We start from the raw sequence: 16,244 nt of genomic DNA on the forward strand, positions 1-16,244 counted from the left end.
ATAATATACATCCCTTTGTATGTTTCTCTTTTAGGAATTTTTAAAAAATTTAAATATTACATTTGTTTTTTTTTTGAAAAGCAAGCTCCATAAAGCTTGTGAGCAAGAAATCCACTTTTAGAGTATTGCCAATAATTTTCGTATCGTTAAAATAATCATGGTTTAGGGAAAGTTGAAAAAAAAACTCTTCAACAACTCTAGTAAACACGCAAAAACTTATAAGATCATCTATAATGTCTAAAACTTTTCCTACATCTATGGAAAGATAGGCCTTCCCATAAAAATGCCACATGAGTGCGCCGTCATCAGAGTCGGCGGCACTCTCATCATGCTCACCGTACCGTCATCGACCAGCACGCCACCCCAACCGACTACTGCCGCCGCCGCCATGGCGCCGCTCGCCTGGCAGATTTGTTATAATGAAATAAGACCATCGTGGTCCCAAGTTTGCCGCCGCCGTCGTGTCACCGTCAAAAATCATTTTTATGAAATCCTTTTACGGGAACTGAGAAAAAAAATCTCACGTGAGGACTTCATCTAAATTATATGGACACTTCATAAAACCATTTTTACGGGTTTTATTTTTACCGATGGAGGTGCTCAGTGTCAGTGATCTGTTGCATGGGCCACCGCTTCACCTTCTGTAGTTGGACCCCCGTGTGTGATTCGTGGTTATGGGAAGCTCTGCCACGCCGCTCAGTGCTCTGTTGCACAGGCCACCGCGGTAGTGTAGTAGTGTGAAAAAAAAGATCCCGATAACTGTCACACGTGTGGTGTATCGGGTAGTTGTGCCACACACCCCGTGTGGCATGGACAGCAACCAGCCTACACACCTAAGTGTGGGCAAAACAACTAATGCCTACACATATCTTTTTTTCCCTCCCGACCCCTCTCACACGCGTGCGTGTGGGCGAAGTTGATAACGCCCACACGCCCGTATGTCAGGCCTCGTACCATCCTGGTCCCGCATGCGACGCGTGACGCCCACCGCGCGCCCACAGTTGCCATGGTCCAGACCCTCGTCCAAGTTCGTTTAACTACAGTTGCCATATCGCTGAACTACGGTTGCCATGTCGGACAACTGCAGTTGCCATGGTTGCTCAACTGCAGTTGCCATGTATGGTCTGATCTAATGTAGTTGCCATGATTTCATAACTTTAGGAGTTGCCACATACTAACACTAGGCAGTTTGAGAGAGTTGCCATGTGCTCACAAGTATGCTAGGGCAGTTGCCATGTAAAAAGAAAGAGTTGCCATCTGCTAACGTGCATGTTAGGGCAGTTGCCATGTACGTGCACGTTGGGACAGTTGCCATATACCATGCAAAAACACATGGCAACTCGGTAAAAGAGAGTTGCCATCTGCTTACGTGCACACTAGGCAGTTGCCGTGTACCCTGCAAAAACATATGGCAACTCGGGTAAAAAAAGAGAGTTGCCACCTGCTTATAAAGCACACTAGGGCAGTTGCCATGGACGTTGCAAAAACACATGGCAACTAGCAGCTAGGGTGTGGGAGAGGAGACGGGCGTGTGGGCGAGATGGCAAATGCCCACACACCAGCCCTTGTGCGTGACTAAAAACTGGTGTGTGGGTGAACTGCTAAACGCCCACACACCGCCCCTTCCGTGTGGTAAAACGGATGTGTGGGCGAACTATGTCACACACCACACATACGCCTTGTCCTACGTGGCACAGAAAATCAGTCAGATTGTGCCAAGATTCATGCATATAGTACTAGACGGTGATGGATGCGTGTGGTCGAGATAGTCAACATCCACATGTATGGGCGTTAACATTTCCGGAAAAAAAAAGCGCAGTCGGCACGGCACGAGCTCAGACTTGTACTAATACTCAAATTTGCCAGCTCTATCCGTCCACTGCATAATTAACCAGTAGAGTACCATCATCAAAGTGTTTCGTCAACTCATGCGATTTCCACGTGCTCCAATAGTGGGCCAAACCAGCGCGCCATCAAATAGCTGCGTGCGCTCGTTGACCGCCGCTAGTACCTGCGACACTCTTCCCTCGTGCCATAGCAACGATGGACGGCGCCGGGAGAACGACGACGACGACGGCGTGCGTGACCGGCGCGGGCGGCTTCGTGGCCTCGTGGCTCGTCAAGCTGCTCCTCTCCCGCGGCGGCGGCCGCTACGCCGTCCACGGCACCGTCCGTGACCCCGGTGAGTTTCTCGAACCGTTGGATTCTTCCGTGACCGTGACCGATGCTGAACGAAGATTCGATCTCCTGTTCCTGCCGGAAGGCGACGCCAAGAACGCGCACCTGGCGGCGCTGGACGGCGCCGCGGAGAGCCTGCGGCTGTTCAAGGCCGACCTGCTGGACTACGACAGCATGGCGGCGGCCATCGCCGGCTGCGACGTCGTCTTCCATGTCGCCTGCCCCGTCCTCGCCAACCACACCCCCAACCCCGAGGTACTTTTACCCCTTCCCCATTTCCCACCCTCTCGTTTTGTCTTTCGAAATTCAGTCAATAAACGGGTACAGGGGAACACGTCCTGTTCTGTTCTTGTAATCCAACCAGCGCCTCCATGTTTCTGCAGGCTGATTTAATTGCCCCTGCTGTGACTGGCACGATGAACGTCCTGAAAGCTTGCTCTGAGGCTAAGGTCAAGAGGGTTGTGATGGTGTCTTCCGTCGCTGCAGTCATGACGAACCCCAGCTGGCCTGAAGGCAAGCCCATGGATGAAGACTGCTGGTCTGACGTCGACTACTGCAGAACCACAGAGGTGAGATCACCAACCAAATCACGAGTCATGATCGTTCCTGCAAGTATGTAGTCATTAATTTCTTGACATTTCGCGACTTACTGCAGTGTGTTACGCTTGTGCTAGAAATTACGTATCACACAGTTGCTGATTATTAATTATCATACGATTCTGAAGAATTGGGTTGTCTACAGTGAAATTCATGCTTTTCAAATATCGTCTTAGTTATGCAGACATGTGGTTTACAGTTTCCACAGTTTCTAATTCTGACTCACATTGTTCTGTCAGAATTGGTACAACCTTTCCAAAACACTAGCAGAGCTTCAGGCCTTCGATTACGCAAAGAGAAGCGGGTTAGATGTTGTGACCGTCTGTCCGTCGCTGGTGATCGGGCCCTTGCTGCAACCTACGGTGAATGCGAGCAGTTCGGTCATAGTTGATTTCTTGAAAGGTTATCTCACTTTGCAACACTGCTCCGAAATAGTCATCACCACAGCGCTCGTTGCCTGTGTTTCCATGCTGCATTAGGCCTAATATTCAGACATTAGTTTATATGGAATGGTTTTATGCTCTGACTCTCTGTAGGTGATAATGAGGTAAAGAGCAAAATCAGAAACTTCGTGGATGTTCGAGACGTTGCCGATGCTCTCATCTTGGTGTATGAAACCCCAGAGGTCTCCGGACGCTATGTATGCAGTTCACATGCAAGGAAAGTCTCTGATGTCATAGACCTGATGAAGGGCATGTATCCTGCTTACACATTTGCCAACAAGTAAGCCTGACATTAATTGATGTTTATGCATGCGCTTATAATTGAAACTTAGTGATAGTTACAACGCTTTCTCTGAATTGTTTCGCTGATTTCTGATATAGAATGAAACAAAAATGATGTTTCTGCATACTTGCTAGGGTGCTTTGTGCCATGTGGAATCACTGAATGTCTGAATGCATGATAATCAGTTTGTTATTTCTAATTTCTGCATATAAGTCCATCTTTCTTGCATAGGCAAATTAGTAATGGTGGCATGCCAATGATGCCATGACATGGCTAGTGTGGCCTGATGCGTATTTTTGCTCCAAATTAATGGCAGGGTTGTCCAAGTGGATGACGAACCCTCGTTTAGTTCAAGGAAGCTTGAGATGCTGGGCTGGAAAACCAAGCCACTTGAAGAGACCCTAAGGGACAGTGTCGAATCATACAAGGCTGCAGCTGTCTTGAATTGAACAAACAATGTTGATGTAGTTCCTTTCATAAGCTTGAGATGCCGGTGGCAGATTTCTATGCCGATAATGAGCACATTCTGGATTTTGTTCATTTTGTAAGTTTATGTCAGCCTCGTTTGTCTCGAGCTTCGCTTGAATAAAATTTTGCTATGCGCATCAAAATGATTCAGAATACCAGAAGATGATCCTTCCCTAGTCATAAAATTAAAAGGCAAAGTATGTAGAAATCAGTTCAGGCAAAGTATGTTCTTGCGCTTAATTTGCTCTTCATACACTAACAGAATTTCTATAGTGGTTCACCTTCCCAAATAAATGTTTAATCTTTTGAAAATGCTGAATTCTAAATTTATGTATATTTTTACCTCCCTTTGATGGGACAATAGCCGTCAAAAACATGCTATGGCTAGCTTTTATGGTTCAAATGTTGGACTAACAACACTGTATTCAGTAGCACAATTGAAAAGTAAAAACAATCCTCTTTTTCTAAATAACACCAACTATCAAAGCTAGACATATTTACCCCATAAGACTATTTCAGTATGGTTTAGAATGATGTTTTTTTTTTGAACGGTCACCGGGGGGTAGAGCTTCCCCACCTGAATATATTACCACTCAAAAGAGGAACGAAGAATTATAGCAGTAGTTCAGTTTACAACAACAGGTGTTAATGAAAAGCAGCAGAGAGGAAATTAAGCCATTGCTTAGCAGAGATATTGTCTTCTTTCTTTTTGAACCGGAAGACCCAGAGGGAGAAATCTGCTACAATGTTACGTATTGTAGTTCTGTGGGAGTGATCCTCGTTTCTGAAGACGAGGGCGTTTCTCGAGTCCCATATCTTCCATGTAATAGTCAGAGCAACCGAAGGCCAGATGTTGGGGTCGAGGCCAATAATCATTGGATGTTGGTGCAGATCATCCAGGGAGTTTGGGGACGGCAGACCCAAAGAAGACCAAACCTGTGCTGCGTAGGAACAGTTGGAGATGAGATGGAGAGCATCCTCATGCGGGTCTTGACACCTGGGGCAAGCAGTTGATTGGGCAATATGCTTGTGAAACATGTTGGCTTTCGTGTTTAGCCGATCGCCGAGGAGAAGCCAGGCGAAGGTCTTGACTTTGATTGGTACGTTGGAGGCCCAGACAAAGTCGTGGTGGGGGTCGTCGTAGTCTTCAGCAAGAATGGAGGAGTAGGCGTTCTTGGCAGAGAACGGCAGTCCATGGGAGAGGGACCGTTCGTCAGATCGGTCTACCTGCTGAAAATCTTGCAACAGCAACAACACAGAATCCAACTCGCGAGCAGCAGCATTAGATAGACGGTTCCGCAGGTTCGTTAATAAGCCTTTTGCCATATTGTAGCCACTAGAACATTGTCATCCAACGAGTGTGAGTGTAGGTTGGGGAATACTTTGTGGAGAGGAAAGTGCAGTAGCCATTTGTCTAACCAAAAGAAGGTGGAAAGGCCATTGTAAGTGATCACAAATGAGTGGTCGATGAGGAGGGACAAATTTGTGTTGATAATTTTTCAGAGGAAGGATGGCCTTGGAATTTTTGCTGAGATGTCAAGAGGGTACTGTTGGTGATACCACCGTGTTCAAGGGACGTTTGGGTTCTGCAAAATCTTGAAAGAGAATTTCATAAGCAAGCAGCGGTTCTGAACTTCGAGATTTTTAATGCCTAGACCACCAGTATCTTTCGGTTTGCAAACGTTTTTCCACGCGACTAAACAGCTTGCACCCGTGCAAATGGGCTCATTAGACCAGAAGAACGCCCTCCGAATGGCGTCAAGTTTTGCTAAAATTGACTTAGGTAGACGGAAAACTGACATAAAATAGATTGTGAGTGAGTCTAGGACTGCAGTTAGCAGAGTCAGGCGAGCACCGTGTGAAAGCAGACGCGCTACCCAGATTGTGAGTGAGTTTAGAATGATGTAGCGGTAGTTTTCACGGATGTAGCATAAGCTACAAAGATTGTTTTTTCAAGAAAATTTAAGAAATTTTGAAGAATTCAGTTGGAAACATTTGACGAAGATATTCCAAAAAAATCAGGATAAGAATAAGGCACTACAAGAAATCTGTTGATCCATGATGGTCCCAATCCATCATATACCACTGCAAAACTTTGAGCTTTTAGAAAGCAACTTTATTTTAGGCTATTATGCACAAATATAGCTTTATGTTCCTCTTGTTATGTAATATTGTATACGTATTATATTTTGGAATACCAAGTTAAGGTTCCTTGTGTAGTATCTTCCAAAAACATTTATCTAAAACGCTCCAAATGTTTTCTACATGGAAGATACTAAATTATATTTGTTCATGTCAAAGTTAGTATCTCTTTAATTCATTTACTGTTATTTATGTATTAAGTAAATTTCTAGCTATTTACTCGATATAATTCATAATTGAACTATATGTATGAAAAAAATGTTCTCTTAATGAAGAAAACATATTTAATTGCGTCCGTAACTTTGTACATCCTCCGTCCGCGAATAAGTACACACTTGGCTTCAAAAATTGTCCACAAAAGACGAAGGGGCTTTTTGGCTCCCGTGAGCACATACTCCCGGGTGAACAGTAACGCGAAAAAAATAGTAAATCTTTTCAAAAAATTCTGATTTTTTTTGTTGTGGATGTTAGTGTTAGTGTCTCAAGTATGCTTGACAATTTTCATGCGAAACGGAGCAGCAGTGTTTTGTCGGTGAAAAAAACAAAATTGGGGTGACATTTGGGGGCGACATTTGCCAACAAGTAAGCCTGACATTAATTGATGTTTATGCATGCGCTTATAATTGAAACTTAGTGATAGTTACAACGCTTCCTCTGAATTGTTTAGCTGATTTCTTATATAGAATGAAACAAAAATGATGTTTCTGCATACTTGCTAGAATGCATGATAATCAGTCTGTTATTTCTGCATATAAGTCCATCTTTCTTGCATAGGCAAATTGGTAATGGTGGCATGCCAATGATGCCATGACATGGCTAGTGTGGCCTGATGCGTATTTTTGCTCCAAATTAATGGCAGGGTTGTCCAAGTGGATGACGAACCCTCGTTTAGTTCAAGGAAGCTTGAGATGCTGGGCTGGAAAACCAAGCCACTTGAAGAGACCCTAAGGGACAGTGTCGAGTCATACAAGGCTGCAGCTGTCTTGAATTGAACAAACAATGTTGATGTAGTTCCTTTCATAAGCTTGACATGCCGGTGGCAGATTTCTATGCCGATAATGAGCACATTCTGGATTTTGTTCATTTTGTAAGTTTATGTCAGCCTCGTTTGTCTCGAGCTTCGCTTGAATAAAATTTTGCTATGCGCATCAAAATGATTCAGAATACGAATTAAAAGGCTTCGTGTGCACAATGTAGAAATCAGTTCAGGCAAAGTATGTTCTTGCACTTAATTTACTCTTCATACATTAACCAAATTTCTATAGTGATTCATGTTGAATCGGGAGAATAGCTGTGTGTATAGGCGAGTGGCGGCTGAGACTTCTCTCGTGTATGCCTCATGCCCCTCTCCAGATAGGTGTCTGGTGCTCTCATCTAGGTCAGATACACATGGGCTTGGGCCCTATGCCAACAGTAGGATGGGCCAGGCCCCCATACCGGTCAACACTCCCTCTTAAGATGGGTGGTAGATATCTATCATTCCCATCTTGTCACACGTTGAACTGCATTCTCTAGTTCCCAGTTCTTTAGTCAATCAATCTGCAATTTGTTGTCCTGAACTCACATACTCTATCTTGATAATCCCAGCATCCAGTTTTTCTTTGATAAAGAATCTATCAATCTCCACATGTTTGGTTCTATCATGTTGAACTGGGTTGTTTGCTATGTTAATTGCCGACTTGTTGTCGCACCATACATTCATACAACTGGTCTTCAATATCTTCAGCTCTTCTAATAGATTTCTTATCCATAACAACTCACTCAATCCCTGAGACATGGATCTGCATTCAGCCTCTGCGGTTGATTTGGAAACAACGGGTTGTTTCTTGCTTCTCCAAGACACTAAATTTCCTCCTACGAAGACACAATGGCCTGAAGTTGATCTCCTATCATCCAGGCAGCTAGCCCAATCAGCATCACAATAACCATCCACAACAAGATGTCCATAACTTTTATATATCAATCCCTTCCCAGGAGAACCGTTCAAGTATCTCAGGATTCTATATACTGCCTCTAGATGTTCACTTCTAGGCTCATGCATATATCTGCTTACAACACTTACTGCAAATGCAATGTCTGGTCGTGTATGACACAAGTACAACAATCTTCCCACCAATCGCTGATATTTTTTCTTTATCCACCAGATCACCTGATTGGGCAGTCACTTTATGATTTTGATCAATTGGGGTTGAAGCAGCTCGACAACCCAACATGCCAACATCATAGAGGAGATCCAGGGTATACTTTCTTTGAGAAAGAGCTATTCCTTTTCCAGACCTTGCCACTTCTATACTAAGGAAGTACTTGAGTCGGCCAAGATCTTTAACTTCGAATGCCTTACTCAGACACCCCTTTAACCTTGCTATCTCTACGTCATCATCGTCGGTGATAATGATATCATCAGCATAAACTGCAAGGATGGTCATTTTTCCTTTAGAGTGTCTATGAAACAATGTATGGTCTTCATTGCATTGTCCATACCCCATGTCACACACAGCCCATCTAAACTTGTCAAACCAAGCTCTTGGAGATTGTTTCAATCCATAAAGAGCTTTCTTTAGCCTGCATACCTTGCCAGTAGTCTCCGAAGTCAAGAACCCAGGTGGAATATCCATGTATACCTCCTCCCTCAAGTCCCCATACAAGAAGGCATTCCTCACATCAAGTTGGTGTAAAGGCCACCCAAAATTTGCCGCACAGGAGATTAGAATCCTCACGGTGTTCATCTTTGCTACTGGAGCAAAGGTCTCATCGTAGTCAATGCCATATGTCTGACTGTACCCCCTCGCCACAAGCCTTGCTTTGTACCTTTCTATCTTTCCTTCTACATTCTGCTTCACAGTGTATACCCACTTGCAGCTAACTGCCTTCTTTCCTTTTGGAAGGGGTGTTAGTACCCATGTCTTGTTCTTACATAGAGCCTCCAGCTCTTCCACCATGGCCACTCGCCACTTTGAATCCTCCTTTGCCTTCTTCCAAGTAGTCGGAACTGACACAGACTGAAGAGAAGCAACAAATGCTTTGTGGGCTGGAGATAATGCTTCATAGGATACATAATTTCCAATATCATTGTCATCGAATCCATACCGTTACTCCGGTATCCCTGTTGTTGCTCGAGTAGTTCTCCTTAAGGCCACTGGCCCTTCATCTTTATTCCCATTAGAAGAGATGGAAATAACATCATTACTACCTTGTTGTTCCGTCAGTGGCAGATCTTGTTGCTCCCCCTGATGTGCAACACCCTCACCTCGCTTCCGTGAATACACCTTTAGATGCTCCTCTTGCTCTGTTGTCCACCTCGGGACAATACCAATCTGAGATGGTGAACGCTTCCGTGAATACACCTTTAGCTGCTCCTCCTGCTCTGATGTCCACCTCGGCACACTACCAACCTGAGCCGGTGTGCCAATCTGCAAATCACCAATGGAAGTCGATGCTTCTATCACAGGAGCCACATGAGTTACTGTGGAGTCATTTGTTGCTTGAGGTGACTGATGCATCATCTGCATTTGTGTGCTACTACTCTCCCCCTCTTGACCAATTTCTGGTTGGAGACATTGGTCAAGGTCTTCAAACAAGACACTTAGATCAGTTTTCTCACCATAGAAAGGTTCCGATTCACGAAACATAACATCCATGCTCACAAATATCCGCCTCTCAGACGAACTCCAGCATTTGTACCCTCTTTGTCCCGAAGAATACCCAACAAAGATGCACTTGACGGCCCGAGGATCCAATTTGTTGACTGATGGCCTATGATCACGAACAAAACAAGTGGAACCGAACACCTTGGGAGGAACAGGAAATTTATTTTTTGTGAAAACCAACTCACACGGTGATTTCATACCTGTCACTCGGGATGGCGTGCGGTTGATCAAGAAGGTGGCCATCATGATAGCTTCACTCCACAGGAACTTGGGCACATTCATGGTGAACATGGCCATCATGACACCTTCACTCCACAGGAACTAAGGCATACACGAGAGAAGTCTCAGCCGCCACTCGCCTATACACACAGGTATTCTCCCGATTCAACATGGTATCGAGCCAGGTTGCGGCGGCGCCGGCGTAGTCGCTCGCCGGCGAGGCGGTGGGGCCCGGCAGGGTCAGGCGGGAGGAGCCTTCTCGAGCTGCTGTGGTAGGGTAGTTGCTCGCGGCTGCGCAGGGGACGTGCGAGCGCGGCAGGGCTGTGTGGAGCGCGCGACGGAGGGGCGCTGGAGCTAGTAGAGCTGGAGAGGAGTGGCGGCTGAGACTTCTCTCGTGTATGCCTCACGCCCCTCTCCAGACAGGTGTCTGGTGCTCTCATCTAGGTCATATACACATGGGCTTGGGCCCTATGCCAATAGTGGGATGGGCCAGGCCCCCATACCGGTCAACAATTCACCTTCCCATATAAAAGTTTAATATTTTGAAAACGCTGAATTCCAAATTTATGTACTCCCTCCGTCCCAAAATTATTGTCTAAGATTTGTTTAGATACGGATGTATCTAATACTAAATCATAACTAGATACATCTGTATTTAGACAAATCTAAGACAAGAATTTTGAGACGGAGGGAGTATATTTTTACTTCCCTTTGATGGGACAATAGCCGTCAAAAACATGCTATTGCTAGCTTTATGGTTCATATGTTGGACTAACAACACTCAGTATTCAGTAGCACAATTAAAAAAATAAAAATTGGCAAAAAGTCAGATATTCAGATTTGAAGAATACTGGACTGAATTCAGTGGATTTATTGAAACTGTGGAAAAGCACTAGCTAAATTCCACACATTTCTCTGACTCTGCAAAAAAAATTAAATTTCAAGTTCAAAGCTATAAGAAGAGGTCTGAAAGCTTGGAGTAAGCAATACTCCCAACTGAATAAAATTATTGATAACTGTTGTTTCTATGTGAAGTTACTTGATGGGCTAGAGGAGCAAAGACCACTATCTAGGGTGGAAAGGAATTTCATGGAATTTCTCATCAATCATACCAACAAACTACTGGAAGCAAAGAGAATATATTGGAGAATTAGGGCCAACATCAGATGGGCAAATCTTGGAGATGAAAATACCAAGTTTTTTCATGCCATTGCTACTCATGTATTTAGGCACAACTACATCACATATCTTATGACAAAGGAGGGGCAACAAATATTTGATCATGACCATAAAGTTGCTATACTTTGGGCATCTTTCAAGGAAAGGATTAGCACTGAAATCAACTGCATACAGAATTTTGATATATCCCATCTAGCCATGCACGATGATCTCTCAGACCTTGACAGGCATTTATCCAATGAAGAAATTGATGATATTATCAATAAAATGCCCAATGACAAATCTCCTGGGCCTGATGGTTTTAATGGCCTATTTATGAAGAAGTGTTGGCACATCATCAAGCATTACTTCTATAAGTTCATCAATGACTTCCATAATGAAAATGTATCACTGGCACCTGTTAACACTGCTTACATTACTCTAATACCCAAGAATGATAATCCTGAAACCCCTGATGATTATAGGCCTATATCTCTTGTAAGTATGCCTATCAAAATACTTACTAAGCTACTTGCTAACAGAGCACAACAGATTATTATATCTAGAATTAGCAAGAATCAATATGGTTTATTAAAACCAAAAATATTCAGGATTGCCTTGCATGGAGTTTTGAATACATACATATGTGCCATAAATCTAAGAGAGAAATCATTATATTCAAGATTGATTTTGTGAAGGCTTTTGACAAGGTCAATTACAAGGCCATATTGTTCATGATGAAACACCTGGGCTTTAGCAACAAATGGATCAGATGGGTCACATCTATCCTATCACTGCCACTACCACTGTCATCCTCAATGGTGTACCTGGTAAGTGCATCCAATGCAAATGTGGTGTCAGGCAAGGAGACCCTTTATCTCCTTTGCTTTATGTTATGGTTGGAGAACTATTGCAAATTATGGTTAATGAAGCCTAGAGAAATGGAACCCTGTCCTTACCAATTGAGACCAACTATACTGAATGCTATCCCATCATACCCTAATTATCCTCCCTGCTGATGAGGAGAAGATTAGAAGATTCACTGAGATCTTAGATAATTTCTCCAAATTCACAGGGCTTGTAGTAAACTACATCAAATCATCTATGGTGCCAATTAATATCTCTGATGACAGAGCTCAGGAACTAGCTAATACTTTCATCTGCAGAAAAGAAGCAATGCCATTCACATATCTTGGCCTTCCAATGGGATCAACCAAGCCCAAAGTATCTAATCTGATGCCCATGGTATCTAGGCTTGATCACAGACTATCTGGTATAGCTTCCTTGATGACGTATTCAGGGAGACTTGTTCATCTCAAATCCATAGTTGCTGCTCTTCCCATATTTGCTATGTGATGCATTAGAGTACCTCTCACCATATTGGACCACTTAGAAAAATCTGGTAGAAATTCTCTTTGGTATGGCAAAGGTATCAACAAAAAGGGAAACTGTCTTGTCAAATGGGATAATGTTTGCCTACCAAAAAAAGCAGGGGGCCTTGGTGTTCTAGATCTGAGAATACAAAACAAAACTCTGCTTACCAAATTCATATTCAAAATTTTTAACAAGCATGATATTCCCTGGGTTAAACTTATTTGGAACAATTACTATGACAATGATGAGGTACCAAACTTCCCCACCAAGGTGGGATCATTTTGGTGGAGGGGTTGTTGCTCTATGTTGCAAGAGTTCAAAGACATGACTATATGCTATGCTGGTAATGGAAGTACAATCAAGCTATGGTCAGTCAAATGGTGCACTCATGCACTGTCCTACACAATGCCTCAACTTTACTATTATGCAAAAAATGTGGACATCACTCTAGCAACTGTCAGCAACATGGATGACAATGATTCTTATGACATGTTTCATTTGCCTATGTCCCCTATTGCTGTACAACATAGTAACAACCTCAGAGATCTGATCAATGGCAGAGATAACCAATCCTTACCAGACACATGGAAATTTTATTGGGATGGCACAAAATACTCTAATAAAAGAATATATCTGGAATACATGGGAAACCTTGCTGATGCTCCTAAACCCTATCAATGGATATGGAAGTCAAGTACCCTACCCAAGCAGAAATTCTTCTTTTGGCTTCTGCTACAAGACAGATTGAACACTAGAGACCTACTCAACAGGAAGAATTTCTACATTAAGACAAGCAAATGTGTGTTGTGTGATGATGAGCCTAATGAACATCTAATGCACCTTTTCTTTAGTTGTGATTTCAGCCAAAACTTCTGGATGAACATTGGTTATCAATGGGACACTGATTACAACCTCACTGAAATGCCCCTAGAGGGTAAGAAGCAGAATACCTCTGGTTGTTTCACAGAATGCCTAATAGCTGGATGTTGGAGTCTATGGAAGCACAGGAATAACGTCATATTTGATCACAAGACCAAGAATATGGCATACTGTCTAGCCACATTCAAGGAACACTTCAACATGATCATAAAAAAAGCAAAACCTGGATTGAAAGAGGGCATGCAAAGTTGGCTGGATTATTTGTAGATATTTTTCTTTCTTTCTTTGCCTTCATCATGTACATCCATTTGTAACTTTCCATCATATTAATGAAAATCAGAGTTACAGTGGGGGCCTTCCCCACTGTTTTTGCTAAAAAAATCACTTTTTGTATATCACATCAACTATCAAAGCTAGACGTATTTACCCCATAAGACTATTTCAGTATGGTTTAGAATGATGCAACAATAGTATTCGGTAGCACAATTAAAAGAATTTTTATTTATTTATTGAAGAAAAATCAAGAGATTTTGAAGAATTCAGTTGGAAACATTCGACAAAGATATTCCAAATAAAAACAGGATAGGAATAAGGCACTGCAAGAAATCTGTTGATCCGTTATGGTCCCAATCTGTCACATACCACTGCAAAACTTTGAGATTTTAGAAAGAAACTTGATTTTAGGCTATTATGCACAAATATTCCTTTATGTTCCTCTTGTTATGTAATATTGTATACGTATTATATTTTCAAATACCACATTAAGGTTTCTTGTGTAGTACTAGTGATCTAAACGCTCTTATATTTCTTCACAGAGGGGGTATCTTCCAAAAATATTTATCTAAAACGCTCGAAACATTTTGTACATGGAAGATACTAAATTATATTTGTTCATGTCAAAGTTAGTATCTCTTTAATTCATTTGCTATTATTTTATGTATTAAGTAAATTTCTAGCTATTTACTCGATATAATTCACAATCAAACTATATGTATGAAAAAAAGGACTCTGAACAAAAATCATATTTAGTTACGTCCATAACTTTGTAGCTCCTATCCAGTTTTTTTAAAGTTTCCTTGGAAAAGTTCAAACCTTCACATGTGTAATATTTATTTTTATTTTTATTTTTATTTTTATGCAATCTAAAATGTGATATGAAAGTACAAAAATTTGTATGGGGTCATGATCTCATAAGATAGTGTTTAAAATGTCTAACAATTTCACAAATCTTGGATCATGCATTGCTTTTCTGGCGGATGCATCTTGGAGTAAGCATCATATAATTCAAAGTTAAAATATGAAGTTTGAACTCCATAGAACATTTCTTTATTGTTTTCAGTTGAGATTTAGAGAACAATTTTTTTTGAGGGAGAGATTTAGATAACAACTTGATTTTACAATATTATGCATAAACATACTTTTATGTCCCATATTTTTATATAATATTTTTTTTAGTTTTAAATACTAAGTTAAGGTACACCATGTCGTATCTTCCAAAAAACACATTGAAAAGTTTCAAACATTTTCTGCATATAACATACTACATTATATTTGTGAATGTCAAAGGTAGGATTCTTAATTCAGTTGGTATCATTTAGGTATTAATAAATAAATTTCTACATTTACATATACAACTCAAAATTGAAGTACATGTATAAAAAAGCATCTAAATGCAAGAAAAAGGTGCCTATTTTAAAAAAGTAGCTCCTATCCATAAAACATATAAAATTCAAATGGTTGGCAGACTTATTCAAATTCATCAGAATCTTGAATTACCTTCTTTTTGTTAACAACAGATTAAATCCCACTATTAACATGCATGAAACCGACATGAATTTCTATTTTACGCTCGCACTTAGTTTAGGATTGCTATATATATGTTGCGTTTGACCAAGGAATTGATTGTAATATGTTTCGATGAGATTTAGTCATATGAAACATGAATATTTGGAATAATAATATGAGGCTGAAACTAAAATTTCATATGTTGATTGTGACTTGTTATTTGACATAATTGTATGGATATAAGAAAAAATAATTAATCACAACTATTTAGGAATAGAGGATAGGATGCCTAATGTCGGGATGCTATAGTGGATATGGTTCCACGTGCATCCGAAAACAGTAAAATCTAAAAATAGCAATAAAAAAGTTAAACAATTCTAATTTGAAAACATGGCCAAGTGTTATTCTCACATGTGAACTTCGTGAAGAAATGACATCCGTGGTGATTTAGGCGAAAAGACAAAAGCGGGCCTAAAATATGCTTGAACAATGGCTTTTCTAGAGCACCTATTTTGTCGTCCAGACCACGACGTATGTCACTTATACACGAAAATTTACATGTGAGTCAAATATTTGACTATGTTTTAAAAAAAAATAGAACTGTTTAATTTTTTAAATCTGATTTTAATGTTTTGTCTGATGCATATGACCCATAAGCCAAACTTACGTGTCGGTGTTGGTTCCAAGTTCTTTTTTAGAGTGATCCTAAAAACAGTTCCTTTTTAGAGAAAAAAATATGTGCCATCGTCTAACTTGTGCGTGTGGTAGCGTGTGTGCACACACCACACGTGTTGTACTTGATGTTCCTTTTTGAAAGGAAAATTAGATCATAAAGAATAAAGAAGAATCAATATGCGGCTGGATGATTAGGGGTGGTTGTACACTGGAAAATACTAGTATATTTTTCTCATGTGAGACGACGCTCCCATCCCATTGATCTACAGGAAAGGTCGAGGACTACACACGGAGAAAATCGCAAAACAAAAGACGAAAGCCGAAAGACTCTGTGAATCTTTCAAAATTATAAACCCCGCACGAGGCCAGCGCGGCGCGCGGCGAGACGCGGAAGGA

The 16,244-nt window shown here is 41.5% G+C and overlaps 1 protein-coding gene across 2 annotated transcripts; it reads left to right on the forward strand.

Annotated features, from left to right (window-relative positions):
* The first annotated feature begins 1,988 nt into the window (after positions 1-1,988).
* On the forward strand, positions 1,989-4,119 carry LOC123159096 (cinnamoyl-CoA reductase 1). Of its 2 annotated transcripts, XM_044576900.1 has the most exons (6): positions 1,989-2,182; positions 2,264-2,433; positions 2,562-2,747; positions 3,015-3,177; positions 3,312-3,498; positions 3,818-4,041. In XM_044576900.1, exons 1-6 carry the CDS (start codon positions 2,044-2,046, stop codon positions 3,948-3,950), a joined length of 978 nt encoding a protein of 325 aa, XP_044432835.1. In that variant the 5' UTR covers positions 1,989-2,043; the 3' UTR covers positions 3,951-4,041. The 2 variants fall into 2 exon arrangements, with proteins under 2 accessions (XP_044432835.1, XP_044432834.1); XM_044576899.1 differs by having other exon boundaries at positions 1,993-2,433; positions 3,818-4,119.
* Positions 4,120-16,244: the final 12,125 nt, after the last annotated feature.

Source organism: Triticum aestivum, chromosome 7B (genome assembly GCF_018294505.1).
Source record: "Triticum aestivum cultivar Chinese Spring chromosome 7B, IWGSC CS RefSeq v2.1, whole genome shotgun sequence".
Classification (NCBI taxonomy): domain Eukaryota; kingdom Viridiplantae; phylum Streptophyta; class Magnoliopsida; order Poales; family Poaceae; genus Triticum; species Triticum aestivum.